The 20,660-nt window shown below is 35.6% G+C and overlaps 1 protein-coding gene across 1 annotated transcript in view; it reads left to right on the forward strand.

The window, feature by feature from the left end:
* LOC142978832 (adipokinetic hormone/corazonin-related peptide receptor variant I-like) overlaps window positions 1–20,660 on the forward strand; it is a 116,092-nt gene that overhangs the window by 41,948 nt on the left and 53,484 nt on the right. Inside the window, exon 2 of the mRNA XM_076123422.1 lies at window positions 14,233–14,354. Within this exon, the coding sequence (XP_075979537.1) occupies window positions 14,233–14,354 (122 nt within the window). The remainder of the gene's footprint in view (window positions 1–14,232; window positions 14,355–20,660) is intronic.

Below are 20,660 nucleotides of genomic sequence, written 5' to 3' on the forward strand. Positions count from 1 at the left end.
ACATTTATGTTTTGTTTGAATATTCCTAACTGGGCAGTGACACTACAGTTTGTTTCAAACTTATTTATCGTACTGTTGACACGAGTAACGAGTTCGTGTGAATTTTGTAATGTAACTTTTTATTTATGGAATTTACGAACATTTTGTATTGTATTCGTTTGTTGCTACACGTGCCAATATTTATATAACTAGCATGATGATAAAACAATAACAGAAGCTTTACAATAAGAGCTACTGAATATATGTATTGTGAACAAATTCCAGGTAGCTATAAAAAAAACGTAGCTTGGACTACATCTTCCCTCTTTCGGGAGGAGACCCGCCCAGCAGAGAGACAGAACCGATATACAAAAAAAAACATAATTAAATACTTACCTTCTTATTCATAAACACACTATAAACCTATTTTAGTTTTAAAACTACTATAATAATTATATTTACTCTTTTTCATTTCGCTAAGGAGTGAAAGAAACAAAACTCTTTATAAGCCTTTCATAACTTCATATATTTTTATGACTACGAGGGTTAGTAATTGCTCAGAGTATTTGAATCCAGGTAGTTATTAGCTTGGCTCTTGGCTTCAGAAAGCATGGAAAGCTGAGGATCATGTGCTTAAGGTACATCTTACTAGCCTACCTTAAGTCCACTAGGTCATAAAAATAGACAGATTTAAACAATATTTTTGGACACGGTAATCAACTCTTGTGCCTCAAATTTGTAAAAGGGAAATCACAAACAATTTTGGTTCTACTTTCTCATTTAACGACTGACCACTACCTATACTAAATTATTTCGCGATTAACCTCGAATTGCAGTTCCTATTACCCCAAACTGTAGCAATAATAAGCATAATAAAATTCACATAAATGTATAAAAGATTACATTTTGATTGGACGTACAAGGTCACGTGAAAGTTAGGCAACTTGATCGTACTTATACTCTAAGTAGATAAGTTAATACTCCACACAAGCACTCAGCTCGTTTCAGTCTGAAGAAATTTCCGACCTCTTTGAGAGTCTTTACTCAGTCAAATATTAAGGCTAAGTCTAGATGGTAAGCGGTTCAGAGGCTAGAAAACATTATAAGTACCTACATATATGAATTTTAAGGGTCAATAACTTGAAAAATTTCTAAGGGGAAAATTTGTACTACTTAAGTACTCATGTACTATTTTTTTGTGGTTGTTATTCTTTTTATTGTTTGAGGATAGAGTAGTTATTGGGTTTTACCTGTTACCAAACTTGTGTTACTATGAGAACAAATGCAAAGCCTTAAAATTGATTTGCTTACCCAAAATAAGGCTTTTTTTTAAGTCCGCCATAGGTGGGATTTTGAAGGTCCGTATGTCACAAAGATATGAATAATAAATAAATTTAACCCATTAATGTCCCATTGCTGAGCAAGGGTCCCGTAATACGAGAGGGGTTAGGACTTGAGTCCATCACGCTGGCAAAGTGCGGGTTGGGGACTTTGCATACCTTCAAGAACTAAAGAACTCCCAGACATGCAAGGTTAGATCACGATGTTTTTCTTCACCGTTAAAACAAGTGATAATTATTTCAAATTATAAACAAACATGTCTAAACACTAAATTTCGTCCGTTTCCCATAAGGGGAAGCAGAGACCAAAGAGTGCCATTTGTTACGATCCCTACGTCTTGTAATTAGTAGTACCTACTAGTTGAAGCTTCTAGTCATTGTACTTATACGCTTTTGTCCTAAAAGTTTCCTGACATTCTCGTCTGTAGTATGTCGCGTTCTGGTTTCTCAGAAGCTGAACATTAAGACCGTAACACTAGGAGCTAAGTATCTTCGTAAAGTTCTAGAGAAAACACTACTTTCCTAATAGCGGGAGTAGTTAAAGTACTTCATTGTTGTAGTATACTAAGGAGAATCTAACCGCAGTCTTTTAAAAGTAGTTTTTGAAAACTTTAAAGTAAAAATCCTTTTTAATAAAAAATAATAGGTACATAGCAGAAACTGAGTCTTTTCTGAGTTTTACTGTTGTGAATGAAACAGAGATTGCCCGGAGTTGAAGTTGAAATCGTAGACCTCTGTGCATCGGAGAGCACGTAAAGCCGTCGGTCCTGCGCTTGACCTTTCACTGGTCGTGTCGTAATATACTACTCTAGCATAATTGTCAGGTACAGACTCAAAATATCAGAAACAAATCTAAAAGATAAAAAAAATATTTATTGCAGCAATTAGACGTACAAAAGTTTTTTATATAAATACGTAAAATTATTACTATATCTAACGCCGGTACATTATTAACGGTAGGTGCAATTTTTGGTGGTCTTCTCACTAGGCGAGCTTGTGTCAAGAAGACCGAAATTTAGTTTAACTGACTCACCCTAGGAAGAGGAATGCAAAGAAGTAGGTGTATGAAATCCAGGACAGATAACGTATGCTATTATATACCAGGCTGACTCGCGCAACTTCGCTTGCGTCACATTAGGGAGAATGGGTAAGTTTTTTCCCCGTTTTTGTAACATTTTTTACTGGTACTCTGCTCCTATTGGTCGTAGCGTGATGATATATGGCCTATAGCCTTTCTCAATAAATGAGTTATTTAATACTGAAATATTTTTTCAAATCGGACCAGCAGTTCCTGAGATTAGCGCGTTCAAACAAACAAATAAACAAACAAACTCTTCAGCTTTATAATATTAGTATAGATTTAGAATATACAAGTAAACAAAGCAAGATATTTCCTTTATGAACTAGAGCCTAAATTATCCAACCTATTTTCAAAGATAAATGGCCTAATTTGAATTCACCTTCTCTTAAACGGTAATTATATTAGGTATTTCAGCTTTTACTCAATGGCATTTTAAATACGAGCTCTTCCTAAATGATAGGCTAATTGAAATTAAGTACTAAGAGAAAATACACGTCTTATTATTTCTACTTCATTCAAATACTCTTGAGAATTTATAGTGGTGGGTATTTCTTCACTATAAAATAATATACAAAATTATTCTATTTTAGACCTAATATTTTTTATTTCGTTCACTAATTAAACATTATACTCCTACTTCTTACTAATATTATAAATGCGAAAGTTTGTGAGAATGTCCATACATTCTCACAAACTTTCGCATGTGAAGTGAAGTGTGTAGTATCTGCGTGAAAGAGTAACAAACATCCATATGTTTGTTACTCTTTCACGCAAATACTACTGAGCCGATTACGATGAAATTTCGTATATGAAGGTAGCTGAAGACTCCGAATAAGACATAGGCTACTTTTTATCCAGGAGTTCTCTAGGAATCGGGTATTACACGGGAAGGGTTTCCACGCGGACGAAGTCGCGGTCGGCCTCTAGTATAAGATAAATCTTTGTAGTCTCCGCTGTAGTAGATAAGACTACTGATAACGAGGCCTTGAGTTTGATATTGAGTTCAAGCAAAATTTTATTGAGTATTTCCTCATTTTCTCCATAACAACCCGGAGTTTAGTTACATGCTCGGTATATAGCAACAATCCTGTTACACGAGCCTAACATAGTAAATGGCGAAACACGGGCTTATTCCGTATACACCACCTGTCTACTTTTCCGCGAGTGAAAAGGTTTGATAGTATGAAAATATTTGCCCGAAAGTAGAGCACTAATTACTGCCGGCACGTTAAACCACGAGCTTAATAGATCATATATGAATAATTACTCATTCATAATTCCTTATGATTCGATATTCAGCTGTTCATGTATGCACAAAGCATGAGCCCATTAACGGCTTAATCCGCGCTTAAAGTGTCCCGCGGGCTTATTCAAACACGTTTATTGATACTGTAATGTAATTTGTTTGATATTTTACTTTATATCTGCAATAGTATAGCCTATAGATTTGCCCGCCTGAAATTTCACCACATCCTCTCTTAGTGTTCCTCTACACTTCCCAAGGTGGATTAAGCAAACTTCGGCACGGTCATTCCATAGATGGGTGACCGCATAGTGGTATTTGAACTGGGCGTCTTCGTGCTTCGGAGGGTACGTAAAAAATCGGTCCCCGTTGTTGTCAATTAAGATAACAGTCGTTAAGCCATGTCAAAGGCCTTTCGGGCGGCTTGAATAATTTTGACACTAGGTTGACCACTCACCATACGATGAGAAAGAAGAAAAAAGAAAGAAGAAGCGTTGTCCTTCAGTCAGTCACTCATTAACTGAAGGGTTTATATACAACGTGTCCCAAAACTCAACGTCAAAACGAAAACCTGAGCTAGACCGAGTTGTGTTGGCTCTCAAAAAATATTTAAAAAAATCTATCTCATGTAGTTTCAAAATGACAACCATTTTTGTAAATTGCCACCCTCTGATAAGTTTACGTCTACTGTGGCTACAAATGACTTCTTTTCTATTTCTTTTTTTGTGTGGAGTATTCTTAAGTAACGCTACTACAAATTTTAATTCATTATTTGCACACAATTTCATTGGAATTTCTGAAAATATCCCTTTTATGGCGAACTATGCCTTGAAAATATTTCATCACTCAACTTTGACAGTCTGTCCTGAAAAATAATTGTACAACGCTTTTTCGGCATGTGCCCTTAAAAGTTGGCGCATTTAATGGCCTTTCGAAAATGGTATAACACTTACTAAACTATTGCATACACGATGAGAAAATAATAAAAATCTTAAGATAGTCGGTATTTAACTTATTATTAGTTCGTCATAAAACTTTCTTAAAATTATTCTAATGTCATCTAAGCGTTTTGTGATGATGTCGTCTTGGTCGATTTCGGATACGGCGGCCAGTTAAATGGTTGTCATTTTGAAACTACATGAGATAGATTTTTTTTAAATATTTTTTGAGTGCCAACACCACTTGGCCTAGCTCAGGTTTTCGTTTTGACGTTGAGTTTTGGGACACGTTGTATATGTAAGTATATAGATTACAAAGAATGTCCTCCTAGCCGATATTCGACTAATGCGGACAGTTTCATTGGAACTTGCCAACTGCACAAAACTTTGTTTATAGTGTCCGATTGTGTGTTAAATACACAATAACACTATACCATCACTTTCTTAGCCCAAAGGGATTTATAGCAAAAACGCCCGGGAGAAGTCAGGATATCCGGACTACAACCTCAACTTCCTAACTCCGGGCTATTTAATAAACGTTTCTTGGCTTCTTTTATGGCCTGAAGTTTCGACCGAATTACATCGGACTAGGTTGCAGGTAGACTATAACGCATTTCTCTACAGTCGGTTCTATTGAGTATCGAGAGTTTGACATTTAAAATGTACTGTCAAAATAGTTTCTAGGGCACCCTCTAGAGGCGCTGATCAGATTCTCATACAAATATTTTTGACAGCTAGCTGGTTGTCTGTGGTCGATAGTAGTAGGCAAATGCGTCTAAGGTGAGGCAGCTATTTTTTTAGTTTCAAACACTCGATGTCAAGCGTAGGAAATGTTTTTTTTTAAACGTACCAAGAATGTAGAAGTTCGCGAACTTATTCTCTCAAAACACGTGAAAGTTAAACTAAATAATTATTTAACAAGAACGATGAAGAATAACATAAAGTTTCAACGTTACGTAATTGTTATCGTCGGGAACTTTACATTCCGTTTGTTTTCATGATAAAGAAATTGTTTTATTACTTCTATGTAATTTTATTGCAGACTTGTTTTCCTATTATAATTTATTAACTTTGACGCCCACGGCTTTGCAGAACAACTCTCTTAATGCTTCTTACTCTTCCCTAGGAATCTTCATACTAAATTTCAACTTTCTACGCTCAGTAATTTCAGCCAGTAGTTATACACTAATGGCTCCTACACAAAGTGCCGGCGGCTGGCCGCAGGGCATGGAAACATCATGATGCAACGTTGAATGCCGGAGAGGTCTTAAAAAACAGTTATTGAAGATAGCAACGACCCAACCCGCACTTGGCCAGCGTGGTGGACTTAAGGCCTAACCCCTGCCTCATTATGGGAGTGGATTCTTGCCCAGCCGTTGGATATTATTGGGTTAAATTAATTAAATATTGTAGTACGTCATAGTAAGGCACCAGTTAATGGAATTCAAATACATATGAAACCGCAGTTGAATAAATTAATTTAACTTATTCCTAATACGTTCGCATTCGATTAGCGTGAGTTTAATCGTAGAAGTAGATTTTATATAGATGAACGTGACGGAGCTTAAATTAAGACTTTATTTAAGACTAGCCTGACAATGCGGTTTCGGTCACCTACAACACATTCCCTATTTCAGCGCTAAGGTGTTATTTTTCCAATAATGCCTATGTTTGATTGGTGTTCAGCCATTTACCATATCTGCAAACTTTCATCAAATTGGTTCAGAAAGGTATCAGTGAAAGCATAACACACAGGCAGACAGACTTAAGCATGTTTTTATAAATCGTATGGATTAAAATATCTCTTGCAGTCGGATATATTTGTCCGTAATAACAAGTATTTGAACAACGTTGCACTTGTTGTGCTTTGAGAACCACGTCTCTTTCTCACAGCTTCCAGGTAAATAGTGCATATAAGTTAGTATCTAGAAATCGGATTAGCAGAATATTTTATTTTAAATGGACTGACTGCTACCTAAAATAACGGAAAAATACAGCTAGCAAAAGCATTACCTTTGTGACTGTGTCAGGTATTGAGACCCAGAATTGAAAGCTGTTGGTACCTAGCAGTGAGACTGATAAAATTTACGGAATAAATAGAAGTAATATGGAAGTATAGCGTCTGTAAAAGGTAGGCTTTCTAATTAGTGACTTTGCATTGTCAAAAATTAAATATAAGACCTTCTCCACATTGGGCGTACGCGTACTTTAAGCCCGAAATTGACACGAACACTGCGTACATTGTTTGCATGCAGCTCTGGCGATGGCAAAACGCTATGTTCATATGGCTCGTATAGTTACACGTTGATCACACGCTCGAGAAACGCGCACAGCGTATATAGAGAAAGCCTTATATATACATGTAACATATAGGTATTAAATGTTACTGATGTATAGATAGACCTGAAACATACATGATATATGTAGCTCTCTACTACTACCCAGTGAATTATGATACTAAAGCCTTTTTTCATCAATACGCAAGTAGAATAACATCTAAATTTCAAACTATATCCCTTTGGGAGTTTTACTCATTCATGATTTTGTTTAGTCTTTATTTTGGAACATAAAATCAACTAGTATATTGCTTGGAGAGTTGTCTAGCGTGTTTTATATAACTAACATATAAATAAAAGCTATTTACTTTCTAAAGTTACATAAGAAAATTAAATTTCTAAAAACAACTTCATTATGTAGGTGATACCAAACAGTAACCCAAACGGTACAGCCCTTTTTTCAAGCGATACCAACATACTAGAAAAATGGTTAATTTTCCGACATTTTACAGAGACTTAGAACAATTTAAAATCGTCTCATTATAAAAGTTTATGACAGCCTTGATTTCGTTCGACAGACAGCTAAATAGCGAGTTGCTATTTTTAGTTAAGACAGGGTCAATGATCAAGAACTTTATGATGCAACTTTTTCAAGTAATTTAAAACAATTAAGAGCAGTGATAGCCGAGTGACACCAATGACTTTTCGAAGTTATGTGTGTATTAGAAATAATTATCACTTGCTCTAACGGTGAAGGAAAACATCGTGAAGAAACATTGCATTCCTAAAATTTGTTTAATACATTTATTGAGGGCATGCACAGGGTCGGGGACTTTGCATCCCTTTAAGTACTATTTTAAAGAATCAGGCATGCAAGGTCTCATCGGTTTCAATTTTTTCCTCTTCCCAAAACAAGTGATATTTTTTTCTAATGCACACACAGGCGATACATCAGCAAAGCATAATATAAATAGCGATTAACTCTTTAAAATCGATTCGATACAAACTACGCAACAATTTATCGTTTTTACGCAAATAAATCATTTGACACATCACTGGTAAAAAAAGTAGTAATAAAACAAAAAGTATTTAATTTAACATTTGATCAAACAGTTCTCGTCGAGTCGTGATTAATGGAAACAAACGGAACTACAATCAAAGCTTTATGAGATATTTACAAAGTGTTGCAATTGTTCCGGGAAATGTGTACAATGGAAACGAATTGTTTACCGAGTACTATTTAATACCGCGATTGTTTGTTCATCGGTACGTGGAATAGTAATGAAGTTGAATATTTAGTCATTGATACGAAATCGATCTATATATGTATAAAATTACCCTTGTTATACCTACCCGAAGGTGTAGGCAGAGGTATGTTAGAAGTAAAATACACCCTTATTTTCGCCATTTTCGTCATGACGGGATGAGATAGTCGATAGTACAGTATTAGTGGCTTAAACCTGAATGTCAAATAGGTGTGTGCCGTAAGCCGCGTAAGCCGCCGGCACACAGCGCGGCCATGCCGACTTGTGAAGCAAAGCCGGCGGCTGTGACTGCCGCCGAGTGCACTGCAGCATGGCCGGTGACAATGTGTAGGAGCCTTTATATTATTAGGTCAAAAGGTCCGCTGTCATCAAAGCTGCTCACATACAATTATATGTTATATTATATATAATGATATGATATGCTACTATTGTCTACTCGATAATTAGTCGATACATCAAGGAGCTTATTAACCTGTGGATTGTGGTCGCGTTAGTCCGTCTGCGTGGAATTTGATTGTTCCAGGCTGTCTATTGTTATAAACAATTGTAAATTCTCCTAATATGTATATTGTGTACTGTCTTTGATCGTTACGAAACGTGTATTGTAAATAGTAGTTAATTATTGAATTAATTTAAACTTTTTACCTGTGGATACCAGTAGCCTACTTCTGAAAAATCTTCTTGTGTTCTTATTTCAGTTCTTGTTTATTATTTCATTTTTACTCTTTAAAAAACATTACTTAGCGGACCATTTTTTTCAACTTATTTATCGATTTTAATACATATTTTGTGAATTAAAATACTTAAAAAACTAACCAATTTTCAAAAACCTTATATTTACACAAATAATATATGTATGCATGCGAAGAAGCAAGCGAAATTTGTAGGGCTGGTAGCTAATAGCGTATTTTGGTCTTTGCGTACCCCTATGGGAAAAGGCGTGATTGATATATGTTTGTTTGTATGCATGTATATTTACAACAATTATTTTTTACGTCCACAGAGACTCATAGATCAAATTGGAGTTATATTAACGATCAATCCACACGCAACATAGGCCGAATTAATTGCTCTAGCGAACGATAAAGTGTGTAGACGTATTAATTGGCTGTTTCACTGTTGTTTTACGAGCGATCCAGTGTTAACAACTGCGGTACACACTGGACCGATCGCGGGAATTAACCTGATATTGTGTTATCAGATGAGTTTATTATAGCTAGTACCAAATTGTTTTATTGGAGTGTTTTGCCACTTGTAGCTATGTAGGTACATTTTTTCATGGGTTATAAGTAAGGTAGAAATTCAGAAGGTTTTACAAAACTTTGCCATGAAAGTTTCATAAAAAAATTGGCCTCAATTTTTAAGTAAAGTATATGGGGGTTTTTATCAAAAAAAAGGGAAAAATTCATTGAAGATGGCTGTCGCGAGACTCAGTTGATGACATTTAACGCACACTGAAATATAAAAAGAAATAAACGACTATTACAAATGAAAATGACCAGCTATACTTCAATGACATTAGAGTCGTATTTTGCACTATTACTTAGTGCTTTACGTCGGAATTATATCTACGTGGTTTAAGTGTCATCTCTTAGGTTAGTACTAGGGTAGGTATAGCGGGACATACTTCATATGGCAAGCGCGCCACGCCCACATCTTGAGTTAGTTATTATGTGAAAATTAGTCATGAAAGTTGTCAAAAAAGCCTTTGAAAAAGGTATTCATTTTCAAATTCAAGGGAACTAAAAGGACAACGAATTCATAGGAATCAAACCCACTATAACACTTTTACTTTACCATATTTCACTCGAACTGAGTTTTTTCAACTGTTATTCGGCAAAACACCAACGCTTTTGAAATGGATATTCGTGGTAAAACTATTAAAAGTACAGACATAGAATAGTGCTGGATAACGCAAGGTCAAGTCATATTTTTTATTCAGATAATTTTATAAATGATGTTTTTTGAGGTATTCATAGATTTTTGGTAGAATCTGTGAAAGCATCAAAATTGTTCTTCGAATTTAGTTACGCTATCTGATGTTGGAAAATTGTGTTCATAATAGAATAATAATAAAATCCAAGCATTTTGTAGTAAGCGTGTTTTTTTGCTAGCAATGACGTCATTTTTTTCCATTGTAAACACATTTGTTAAGTAGTTCTTGAACTATTTGCAAATTAAAACAACTACAACTATAGGGCACACCCTATTTACTACAGCATAATTTCCCAAGTTTTTTATGCATCACTGCCATCTCTCATGCAAAGAAGGTTTTTTTTACCCCTGTAAAGATTATCGTGGAAAAAAATCCTCTTTGCATAAAGTAAGGATAATATGTTTTTCTTATTTTTCGTATGCCTTTAAACCCATTGCCCGTTAAGATGTGGTATCCCCCATAGAAACCTCTGCACTTCATGATTGTAACATTTGCGCTATCCAGTATACTCAATATCTACGTTAAAAATAGTATTTCGATATCAAAGCCCTTTGACGTGTGCGAGATTGATGTCCATCACACGGTTGCAAGTTATTGGATGTGGTTTCAACATAAAGAACGGCTCCAACGCATCGAATGACAGATATTGAAAAAAAAAACGACTGACAGATGAATCAATAGAGCTATATATCCAGTTTGATGATTTGAATTTAGAACGTTGTATTTTTTTGTTTTTGAACGAATAATTAAATGTCATTGTGATAATTTGTTTACGTCCATGCTTGTTATTGTGTCAGTGAGTTTGACAACAATTAAAAAAAGATTTTTACCGTCACATTTTTTGTATTTTAATGTATTTATATGACAATTTTACATGTGAAATGTTTTGTTTTGTTCCGCAGTAGGGTGCATTTAGTGCTGTTTATTAATTTATAAATATTATTATAAAGGTGTTTCTTTGGAAATTGGGTGTGACAAGCAAATGTTTGTGTGATCAAAATAATACAGATTTGTATATAAATGTAGCTGAATAAGACAATATGATATAATTAATTCAGATAATATCTACTTTTTAGAATTTTTCAGAAACCAATGAGTATCGCATGTTTGTTTAAGACAGTTACAATTAATTTCGCCGTACAGAAAGATACGCTAAAAATGAATCTTAAAAACTTTCATAATAATTTCCAGAATTTTTTTGACTGTACTAGAAACTTGCCATATTTTTGACAGGTCAAAAGGTATAGTCCAGTCAATTCCCTGTCAGTAACCAAGACTTTCTGGAATACAGATAAAGACTAAGAGTTCTGCGAAAAAATCTTAGAAAAACATTTGAGAATTTCTTTCGGAATGTTTAAATACTAGGAACATGACGTGGTTCTACTTCCAACAGACTTGTTTGCCAACATTTTGTTGGGAACTCGTGTAGAAGATCAAAGGTACAATTAAAGTTTTACAGGAACTATACGAATCCTGTGATTGGCATTTTACTTCGTAAAGATGAAGCCAAGTTTGAAAAGATTCACCGTTCTAGTTTTACACGAGTTTCTTAAGGAGAGACCAAATATACCTTTATTTTTCCTGTTCTATTAAAAGATTTCTCCCAAGCTTCTTCATCTGTAATATGCGTTAATGCACATAAGTAGATAAATAGAACAAAGACGTAAATAAAATAAAAAAACATTTGCAGCCTGTCTATTAAACCCGAAATATTAGGACCTATTTACAATTGATATTAGTTTCATGCAATAGGAGGTGAACTTATTTGTGTCACCTGAAAAGTTACCAAACGTTGAGCTATCGATTAAAATAATGCCAAATTAGAAATAGTCAAACTTGTCCCAACCCAGAAATGAAGACACCAGAATGGAATTCAAAACTATACAAGTAATATTTATTGTATGCAGATACAACTATCTGCATACAATAAATATATATATCAGCTTAGCCTTTGTTCCAAGCTATGTTGGAGTCGGCTTCCAGTCTCACCGGATGCAGTTGAATACCATTGTTTTACATGCGACTGCCTATCTGACCTCCACAACCCAGTTACCTGGGATAACACGATACCCTTCGGTAAGACTGGTTGTCAGACTTTCAAGCTTCTGACTGCTTCTGAACGACTGTCGAAGATCTTCGAAAATGACAGCCGGGACCCACAATTTAACGTGCCTTCCGAAACACGGAGGAACTCGATATGTATAAGATGGTCACCCATCCACAAATCAACCTCGGCAAGCATGGCTTAACCTCAGAGATCGATCCGCGCGGCTGTTGTTAACTAAGCCACGAGCTCCTCTATACAATAAATATTACTTGTAATATAATCTTTTCTCTACACAAAAAACCGTCGATATTTGGGTACCTCACGAGCTCTCATTTGTGATTCTTGAAGCCAAAGAGATTTTATTACAAGTTCATACATACTATAATGCGAAAAGACTTTTTCCCCGATCTAATACAATCAGTAGGCCAATATAAATACGCATGTAAGTAGGCTACACGCGCAACAACCATCAATATCAATCTATGTAGCGTACACGTTCGATTAATTTATGCGGATCGCTTTACAAAGTTGTTCTAATATGTGCGTTTATCTTAGGTTAAACTTACGATCTAATTCTGTTCTATAGGTAAATATTAAATTTATGTAAGCTTGCAATATCTTCCCAACTAACCTTGTTCAGATCCACCCGCGGATTTCTGCTAACGTACGTTTTTAGCTCCGTTCGTCATGCAAAATTTTATCACAATCCATACAGTGACAAATCTGTGAAAACTTAAATATCGATTTATGCAAATTTTTATTACTAATCTTGATTATGTAGTGTAGATGGCTACGTGTAATATTTAACAATAACATTTCCTATACAATAAACTGATATTTTCCCCCCAAATATAAATATCTTGAGCTAAGAATATTAATTTAGGTAGAAAGGTTTTAGCACGCCGCTTTTGCCTTTAATCTAGAAATTTCGGAGAGAATTCCACCCAAGGCCTCGATTCAGGTCTGGATTTGTTCAAGAAAATAAAATGAAAAGGCAATTTGAGAATCGTTATATGAAAAAATGAATGTAATCTTGAGGTAACCGTAGTGTTAAAGATAAAATAAGGTAATGAAAAAAATACTGCTTTTATTATACTTTTGTATAAATGCCTCCTTTTGTCCGGGACGGGGATGTAAGATAGACTCCCAGCGGGCAAGCTAGACATACCGGCTTAAACCAAGCTAAGCAGTTATTTCATCACAAACTTTGGAATGAAAAAAAAATGTACATACTACCCGGATAAGCCTGATAGCTTTACCTTAGAGACATAAAATAAATCTAGAGCACGCAAGATCAAGAGAAAAACTTTGAATGTGAGTAAAGCCGGTGACAAACGGGAAGGCTTAAGCACCATTTTCTATCCCGTGACAAATGCGAAGACTATTTAAACACTAGTTTTCCGTCGGGGATTTTTCTTACGTTGTCACCTGCAAAAGATTTTTCTTCTTCTTTTATTAAGACTTACCTCGTTTAACACTATTGTTCTTTCAAAGAAAATATAATAATTTATAAGGGGATAATAGTCCATTGTTACTGTTAATTTACGTTTGTTTAATGTTACTTTTTAGGCCGTTGTTTAGAGGACGCAATTTAATTTTCTGTGAAAGTGAGGTCCATAAAAGTTTAAGATTTTTTCGGGTTAGCTTTCGGGTCGCCAGCCTTATTCCCCAGAAAAAAGGGTGGGCCAGAGGACGCGCCCTACATATTAAAAAAAATTGCATCCTCTGTAAAATGCATCGTTTCATTAGATTTTAACGTAAGAAACTGAGTCTATATAATATGGTCTGATCTTAAATTAATTAATGTAACTGCTAATCATGAAGTTTCGTCGAATATACCTATGTAATATGTATGTCCGCGATACATAGCAATAGATGATTATGAAATAAGATGCAGAGCACACACAGCTCTGCTCAAACTCTCAGAACCACTGATCATTGGATCGTAAAAGAAGATCGACTGTTATTTTATGGTTACTGTCAAAATCTTTATAAGAACTTAAATACACCTACTTACTAGTTATTTGGTTTCTGCCTTCCCTTATGTGAAAAAAACGTGTTTTGCGTTATTTTATACATGCATATATGAATATAGTTAATGTAAATTCTTATTCTCCTTGTCCTCAGATCGGTTGGAAGTACACGAACGCATGGCTGGTGGGCAACCTGCTGTGCAAGTCGCTGCTGGTGATGAGAGCCTTCGGCCTCTACCTCTCCTCCAATGTGCTCGTCTGTATATCTCTTGATAGGTAAGTTTATTTCAGTTATTAGCTAATGTATGCGACTGCGCAAAGCTCGCGGATTCAAATCCCAAGTCGGGCAAACGATTTTTGAGTTTTTCTGTCAAGAAATCCTTAGTGAAAGTTGCCCGAAGTTGAGTTCGTTGACTTCCGTGCCTTGGAGAGCACACATGCCGTCGGTCCTGCGCCCAAACTCTCGCTGGTCGTGTCGGTTTAGCCATCCCACAGGTCTATGATCGTTAGGGAATAGAGAGAATACCTGTGTATTGCACATATACTTGTACACTATAAACTGGTTTCATTGTCATATATATATTTATCAGCTTAGCCTTTCTTCCAAGCTATGTTGGAGTCGGCTTCCAGTCTCACCGGATGCAGCTGAATAACATTTTTTTACATGGAGCGACTGCCTATCTGACCTCCACAACCCAGTTACCTGGGATAACACGATACCCTTCGGGAAGACTGGTTGTCAGACTTTCAAGCTTCTGACTACTGTTTACGACTGTCAAAGATCTTCGAAAATGACAGCCGGGACCCACAATTTAACGTGCCTTACGAAACACGGAGGAATTCGATATGTATAAGATGGTCACCCATCCACAAATCAACCTCGGCAAGTATGGCTTAACCTCAGAGATCGATCCGCGCGGCTGTTGTTAGTAATTGGTTATTAATTATTTCGGTAAGATGAGTAAACCTGGCAAGGATATCCTAATAAATAAGTCCTGTGAATCAAACATGCGTACATGAAGTGTTTTTTACTCAATTGAGGTAGAAGAAGACCGATTACATAATATCTTAGTATATAAGAATATAAAAATAGACTCCTAAAAGGTCATCTGGCGTCGCGAGCATAATAAGTCTTCGCTATTTTTATCTCAATAAATTAATTTGTCGCTACAAATCCATACTAATATTATAAATTCGAAAGTAACTCTGTCTGTCTGTCTGTCTGTCTGTCTGTCTGTCTGTCTGTCTGCTACTCAATCACGCCTAAACTACCGAACCAATTTGCATGAAATTTGCTATGGAGATATTTTGATACCCGAGAAAGGACATAGGCTACTTTTTACCCCGTGAAAATGACGCATTTCCCGGGAAAATTCAAGTGAAGTCAAGAAGTCGCGAATAATCAATATTATAATGACATGACAATGAAATAACAAAAATCCGTTGTCATGGCAACTGTTTTAATGGCGGATATGCCTTAGCGCGACTTCGTTATAAGAGATATAAATAATTTTGAGAATATTTTTCGTGAAAAAAAGCATATTTTGTAGTTAAGGAATAATTAAGCTTTGTATTAGTAAAAAAATCGTGAAATAATTCAGTAGTCTTAGAGAAAACCATCATACAAAGTTTTTATTAACTTAAATGCAACATTCTTTAACGAGCTGTGTTAAACAACTGTCGGACATGTCATTCCTCATGATTGTTTCTTCCAAACTACCTTCACACAAGAACTATTGAAAAACTTTGATGAAATTTGGTAGACAGATCCTACTAATATTATAAAACCAGACACAAAACAATTCTTTGTGGATCGCACAAATAATCTATACTTATATAATAAAGCTAAAAATTAAGGGTTCGATTTGAAAAATTATTTTAATGTTAGATAGCACGTTTATCGAGGAAGGCTATAGGCTATATATCATCAAGCTACGACCAATAGAAGCAGAGTACCAGTAAAAATTTTACAAAAACGGGGAAAATTATGCCCCATTCTCTCTTATGTGACGCAAACGAAGTTGCGCGGGTCAGCTAGTAGTATATAAATATTTGTTCATTCTTCGCACGTAGTTGTATTGAATCCATACTAATATTATAAATGCGAAAGTAACTCTGTCTGTCTGTCTGTCTGTCTGTCTGTCTGTCTGCTACTCAATCACGCCTAAACTACTGAACCAATTTGCATGAAATTTGGTATGGAGATATTTTGATACCCGAGAAAGGACATAGGCTACTTTTTACCCCGGGAAAATAACGCATTTCCCGGAAAATTCAGAAAATTCAACGAAGTCGCGAAGCATCAACATTATAATGACATTGAATTAACAAAATTCCGTTGCCATGGCAACTGTTTTAATGGCGGATATGCCTTAGCGCGACTTCGTTATACTAAGAGATATAAATATTTTGAGAATATTTTTCGTGAAAAAAAAAGCATATTTTATATCATCACGCTACGACCAATAGGAGCAGAGTAGGTAACAGTAAAAAGTGTTACAAAAACATGGAAAATTCTGACCCATTCTCTTATGTGACGCAAGCGAAGTTGCGCGGGTCAGCTAGTGGTGATATAAATGTATGGGACGGTGCGTGGGTGTGATGTCATGGATGGACATGATGATGACGTCATGTGGTTAATTTATAGTATATCATGCATGCGTGTTGATGACGTCACTATATTATAGTATACTGACTATTATGTGTACGTGTTGATGGGAATATGATATTGGCATGTATCGTAAATCGTTGTTTAAGGTCTATTGCCACGTATGTATTTTTTTGGCAGTTTTGACATTCTTAATGTCATTGGCTAGAGAATCGAAAGACGAAATTGAAATTAGTCTCTCCTGAAAAGCTGCTTCTTCTTCTTATCGTATGGTTAGTGGTCAACCTAGTGTCAAAGTTGTTCAAGCCGCCCGAGAGGCCTTTGACGTGGCTTAACGACTGTTATCTTGATTGACAACAACCGTGACTGATTTTTTACGTACCCTCCGAAGCATGGAGATGCCCAGTTTAAATACCACTATGCGGTCACCAATCTCTAGAATGACCGCGCCAAGGTTTGCGCAACTGGCTATGGGCGCCTCGAAAAGTTGCTAAAAATTACTTACGTGATAATAGACCTTAAACAACGAAATGCGATATTATGTGAAGTATGTGTTTGTTATGCCTTATCGTAAAAACTACTGAATGGTTTTTATAAAAATTGGGTACACAGATAGTTTATAACCTAGATTAACGTAAAAGATTATTTTTAGCCTAAGATTTCGCGCGAACTAGGTTCCAAGTAAAATCTTCTCCAAAACGTTTTCATAGTACCTAAGTATGTAGGTAAGCAAAAGATCAAATATTTTTTATTTGTAAAGGATAATCCTTGAAAAAACCAGGTTATAAAGATATTTCAACAGATACTTAAAAGGGTATACAATGCCTTGAATAATACCTTTGTTTGATCCAAGAAATTGCCGGAAAGCTCGAGCTTTCTGTACGAAATGTGTTTTTATATACTTCTTCTTGATTACTTTTTAACCGCAGTTTTATTTTAACTTAATAATAAACTGGCTGACTCGCGTAACTTCGCTTGCGTCACATAAGAGAATGGGTCAAAATTTTCCCCGTTTTTGTAACATTTTTTACTGCTACTCTGCTCTTATTGGTTGTAGCGTGATGATATATCTCCCTCGATAAATGGGCTATCTAACACTGATTGACACGCAAGAATTTTTCAAATCGGACCAGTAGTTCCTGAGATTAGCGCGTTCAAACAAACAAACAAACAAACAAACAAACTCCATAATATAAGTATAGATGTAACCAAAACAAAACGAAACCTTAATACATATTTGAACACATTATTATCATATTTTCCATTTCATTTAATTTCCACTCTTCGCATTATAGCCTTTTATCTATTCGCGTGAATTTGCACAATAAGCTATGAATAGAATAAGTGGGATGTGCTTTATACGTATAATGTCAGACCCACGCAAACATATCATTTAAATGCTAATTCTATTTTAAAATAAATAAAAGAACAATAAAAGTATTAAACGTTTAAGTCGCCGTATACGTTTGGTGCATTCTGAAATAGCATAATTGGATTATAGGATGAGTGCATTGAGCAGATACTTTGATTTATTTTTATATCCTAAACACTAAACTTAAGCTGCTACTAGATGAGCAGTAATAGTGCACAATATTTTATATATAAAAATATCACAGTTAATGGTTTTTCAAGTTTTGAAAAAGTTTTACAAAACTAAATTGGCTAGTTTATAATTTATTCTGCATTTAAAAAAAATTTGCTCACTTTTGTCATTTAAAGGATCGGCACCATTTATTAGGAGGCGAGATTATTATTAATATCGGAAATGTCACTTAACACAGGACTGCTATTGAAAATATTGGTACTAATATTTAAAAAATGCGATATCTCCACACGGGGACCCAAGAGTCAAATCGGTGACCTCAGCAGTCGGCAGTTTAGTGTATTATAAGTAAGTAACGGGATCGATTTTTGGGTTGGTTAATTACCACCCAAGAATCGACCCCGTTATTTCAGTCAACAGTTTTCATTGAGAAAAATATGTTGTTCTGCAAAGTGAATTTCGAGAATCGATTCATTACTCAGATATGTGTTGAGTCGATTTCAAAGGTGAATGGAAACTGTTAGGTGTTAATAGTTTCTGCGAACACGTTAATGGCTTTTGGTTGAACATTGGCCTTGTTAACGCTTTCACCAGTAACTATTGGACAAATGTTCTGAACTAGAGTATTACTGTGTTTGCCTTGAATTTCCGCATATAAAAGAATAATGCCTCCTTAGCGCGGTGGTTTAGGTTACACGCCGCTAACAATTACCGTTGGGAAGTCGTGGGTTCGATTCCCATACGGGGCAGTGATTGGTGTGATCCCCAAATCATTGTTTCGGGTCTGGTTGTACTTTGTGTCAGTTGTTTGTATGTTTGTGAAAGTCCCCGCGACACAAGAGCAATTCTTAGTGTGGTTGTTGTCTTTAAAAAAATCTCATTGTAGTTTAACTGAGGAATAGGCATTTTTCATTTTTCATGCAGGATCGAATTGCATTTAGGGACAGAAAAATTGAACCTTTGGAGTGAAACTAAAACATATTATACAATAGTAGCAGGGGTTATCTTTTATTATGGTTTTTGTCCCTACAATTAAGAGCAAAAAATTTGACAATTTCAACTGTCAGATGAGCAAACACTATGTTCCTTTACCATGACTTTTACTATATGTTATCTAGATAAAATACTAAACGTTTATAAGTAAAACTTCATAATATTATTTATCCGACTTCACCCGTTTGACCTCGGCTTTGATAGCTACTAATTATACGAAGGCCTTCCTTTGACACCGATACACTGTAATTAAAATAGTTTTTTAGAAATAAAATGTTTGGTGGAATGGAAAATGACTTTACTATAAACCGCTCAATATAATTTTATTACTTTTGTATAGAGTATTTAATATAAACAGTTTTCTTTTAAAACACGATGGATCCACAAGTGGCCAAAGGTCTCCTAAATATAATTGTTATATAGTAGCCCTGCCCTTAACCTTTCCCTGGTCGTGTCATTATCCCATCGGACTATGAGAGTAAAGGAATAGAGAGTGTACCTGTGTATTGTGCACACACTTGGCCACTATAAACAGAGTCTGGAGTCCTGCACAGTTGGCTGGATTAAATGAAATTGCTCGCCGTAGCCCAAATCGGCCCGGACGATATTATTATATAGCAGATATTTCAATAACTTTTTGAAAAATGTTACAAAAACGGGGAAAATTGTTGACTTATTCTCTTAAGTGACGCAAGCGAAGTTGCGCGGGTCAGCTAGTTAATAATATAAGTAAAGTAAATTTTGCTGAACCTAACCACGCAAGAACTCTCAAAATGCTCGATTAAAAACTAAAAAGTTGGAAAGTAATTTAACCCCTATTTTCTACAGCACAGAAAAGTTATTACCTCAGCAAAAATAGTTGAGAATGATCGGGTTTCGATACTACGCCGAACTATTCTGCTGATTAATACCACTCTCGTGTGTGCTACATAAGGAGTTTTGAAAGTTCCAAATGTTCAGTGAGTTAGTTGCCGAGTGAACAAAAACCATTCGAAATTAATGTTTGCAGTTGAAGAAATAAGATTTATTTTTTAATGGTTTTTTAAGTTTATTTATTGCGCTCGCATCATTAGCAGTGCCTTTTCAAAGATATGTGTGTATTAGAAGTAATCGTCACATGCTCTGATAGTCAAGTGAAACATCGCGATGAGACCTGAACTGCGTTAGAGCCCTTGATACTGTTTTTGAACGAATTCGAAGTACATATTTAATCCATAATTGCCGTGTTGGACTCAAGGCATCTCCCTCCTTTATTCCTGGAAGAAGCCCTTGCCCATCTGTAGGGTACGCCATTTTCTATTCTATTCTTTTAAACTAGCTGACCCGCGCAACTTCGCTTGCGTCACCGAAGAGAGAATCAATACTAATGGGTCATAATTTTCCCCGTTTTTGTAACATTTTTCGTTGCTACTCTGCTCCTATTAGTCGTAGCGTAATG

The sequence above is a fragment of the Anticarsia gemmatalis genome, chromosome 15, assembly GCF_050436995.1.
Source record: "Anticarsia gemmatalis isolate Benzon Research Colony breed Stoneville strain chromosome 15, ilAntGemm2 primary, whole genome shotgun sequence".
Classification (NCBI taxonomy): Eukaryota; Metazoa; Arthropoda; class Insecta; order Lepidoptera; family Erebidae; genus Anticarsia; species Anticarsia gemmatalis.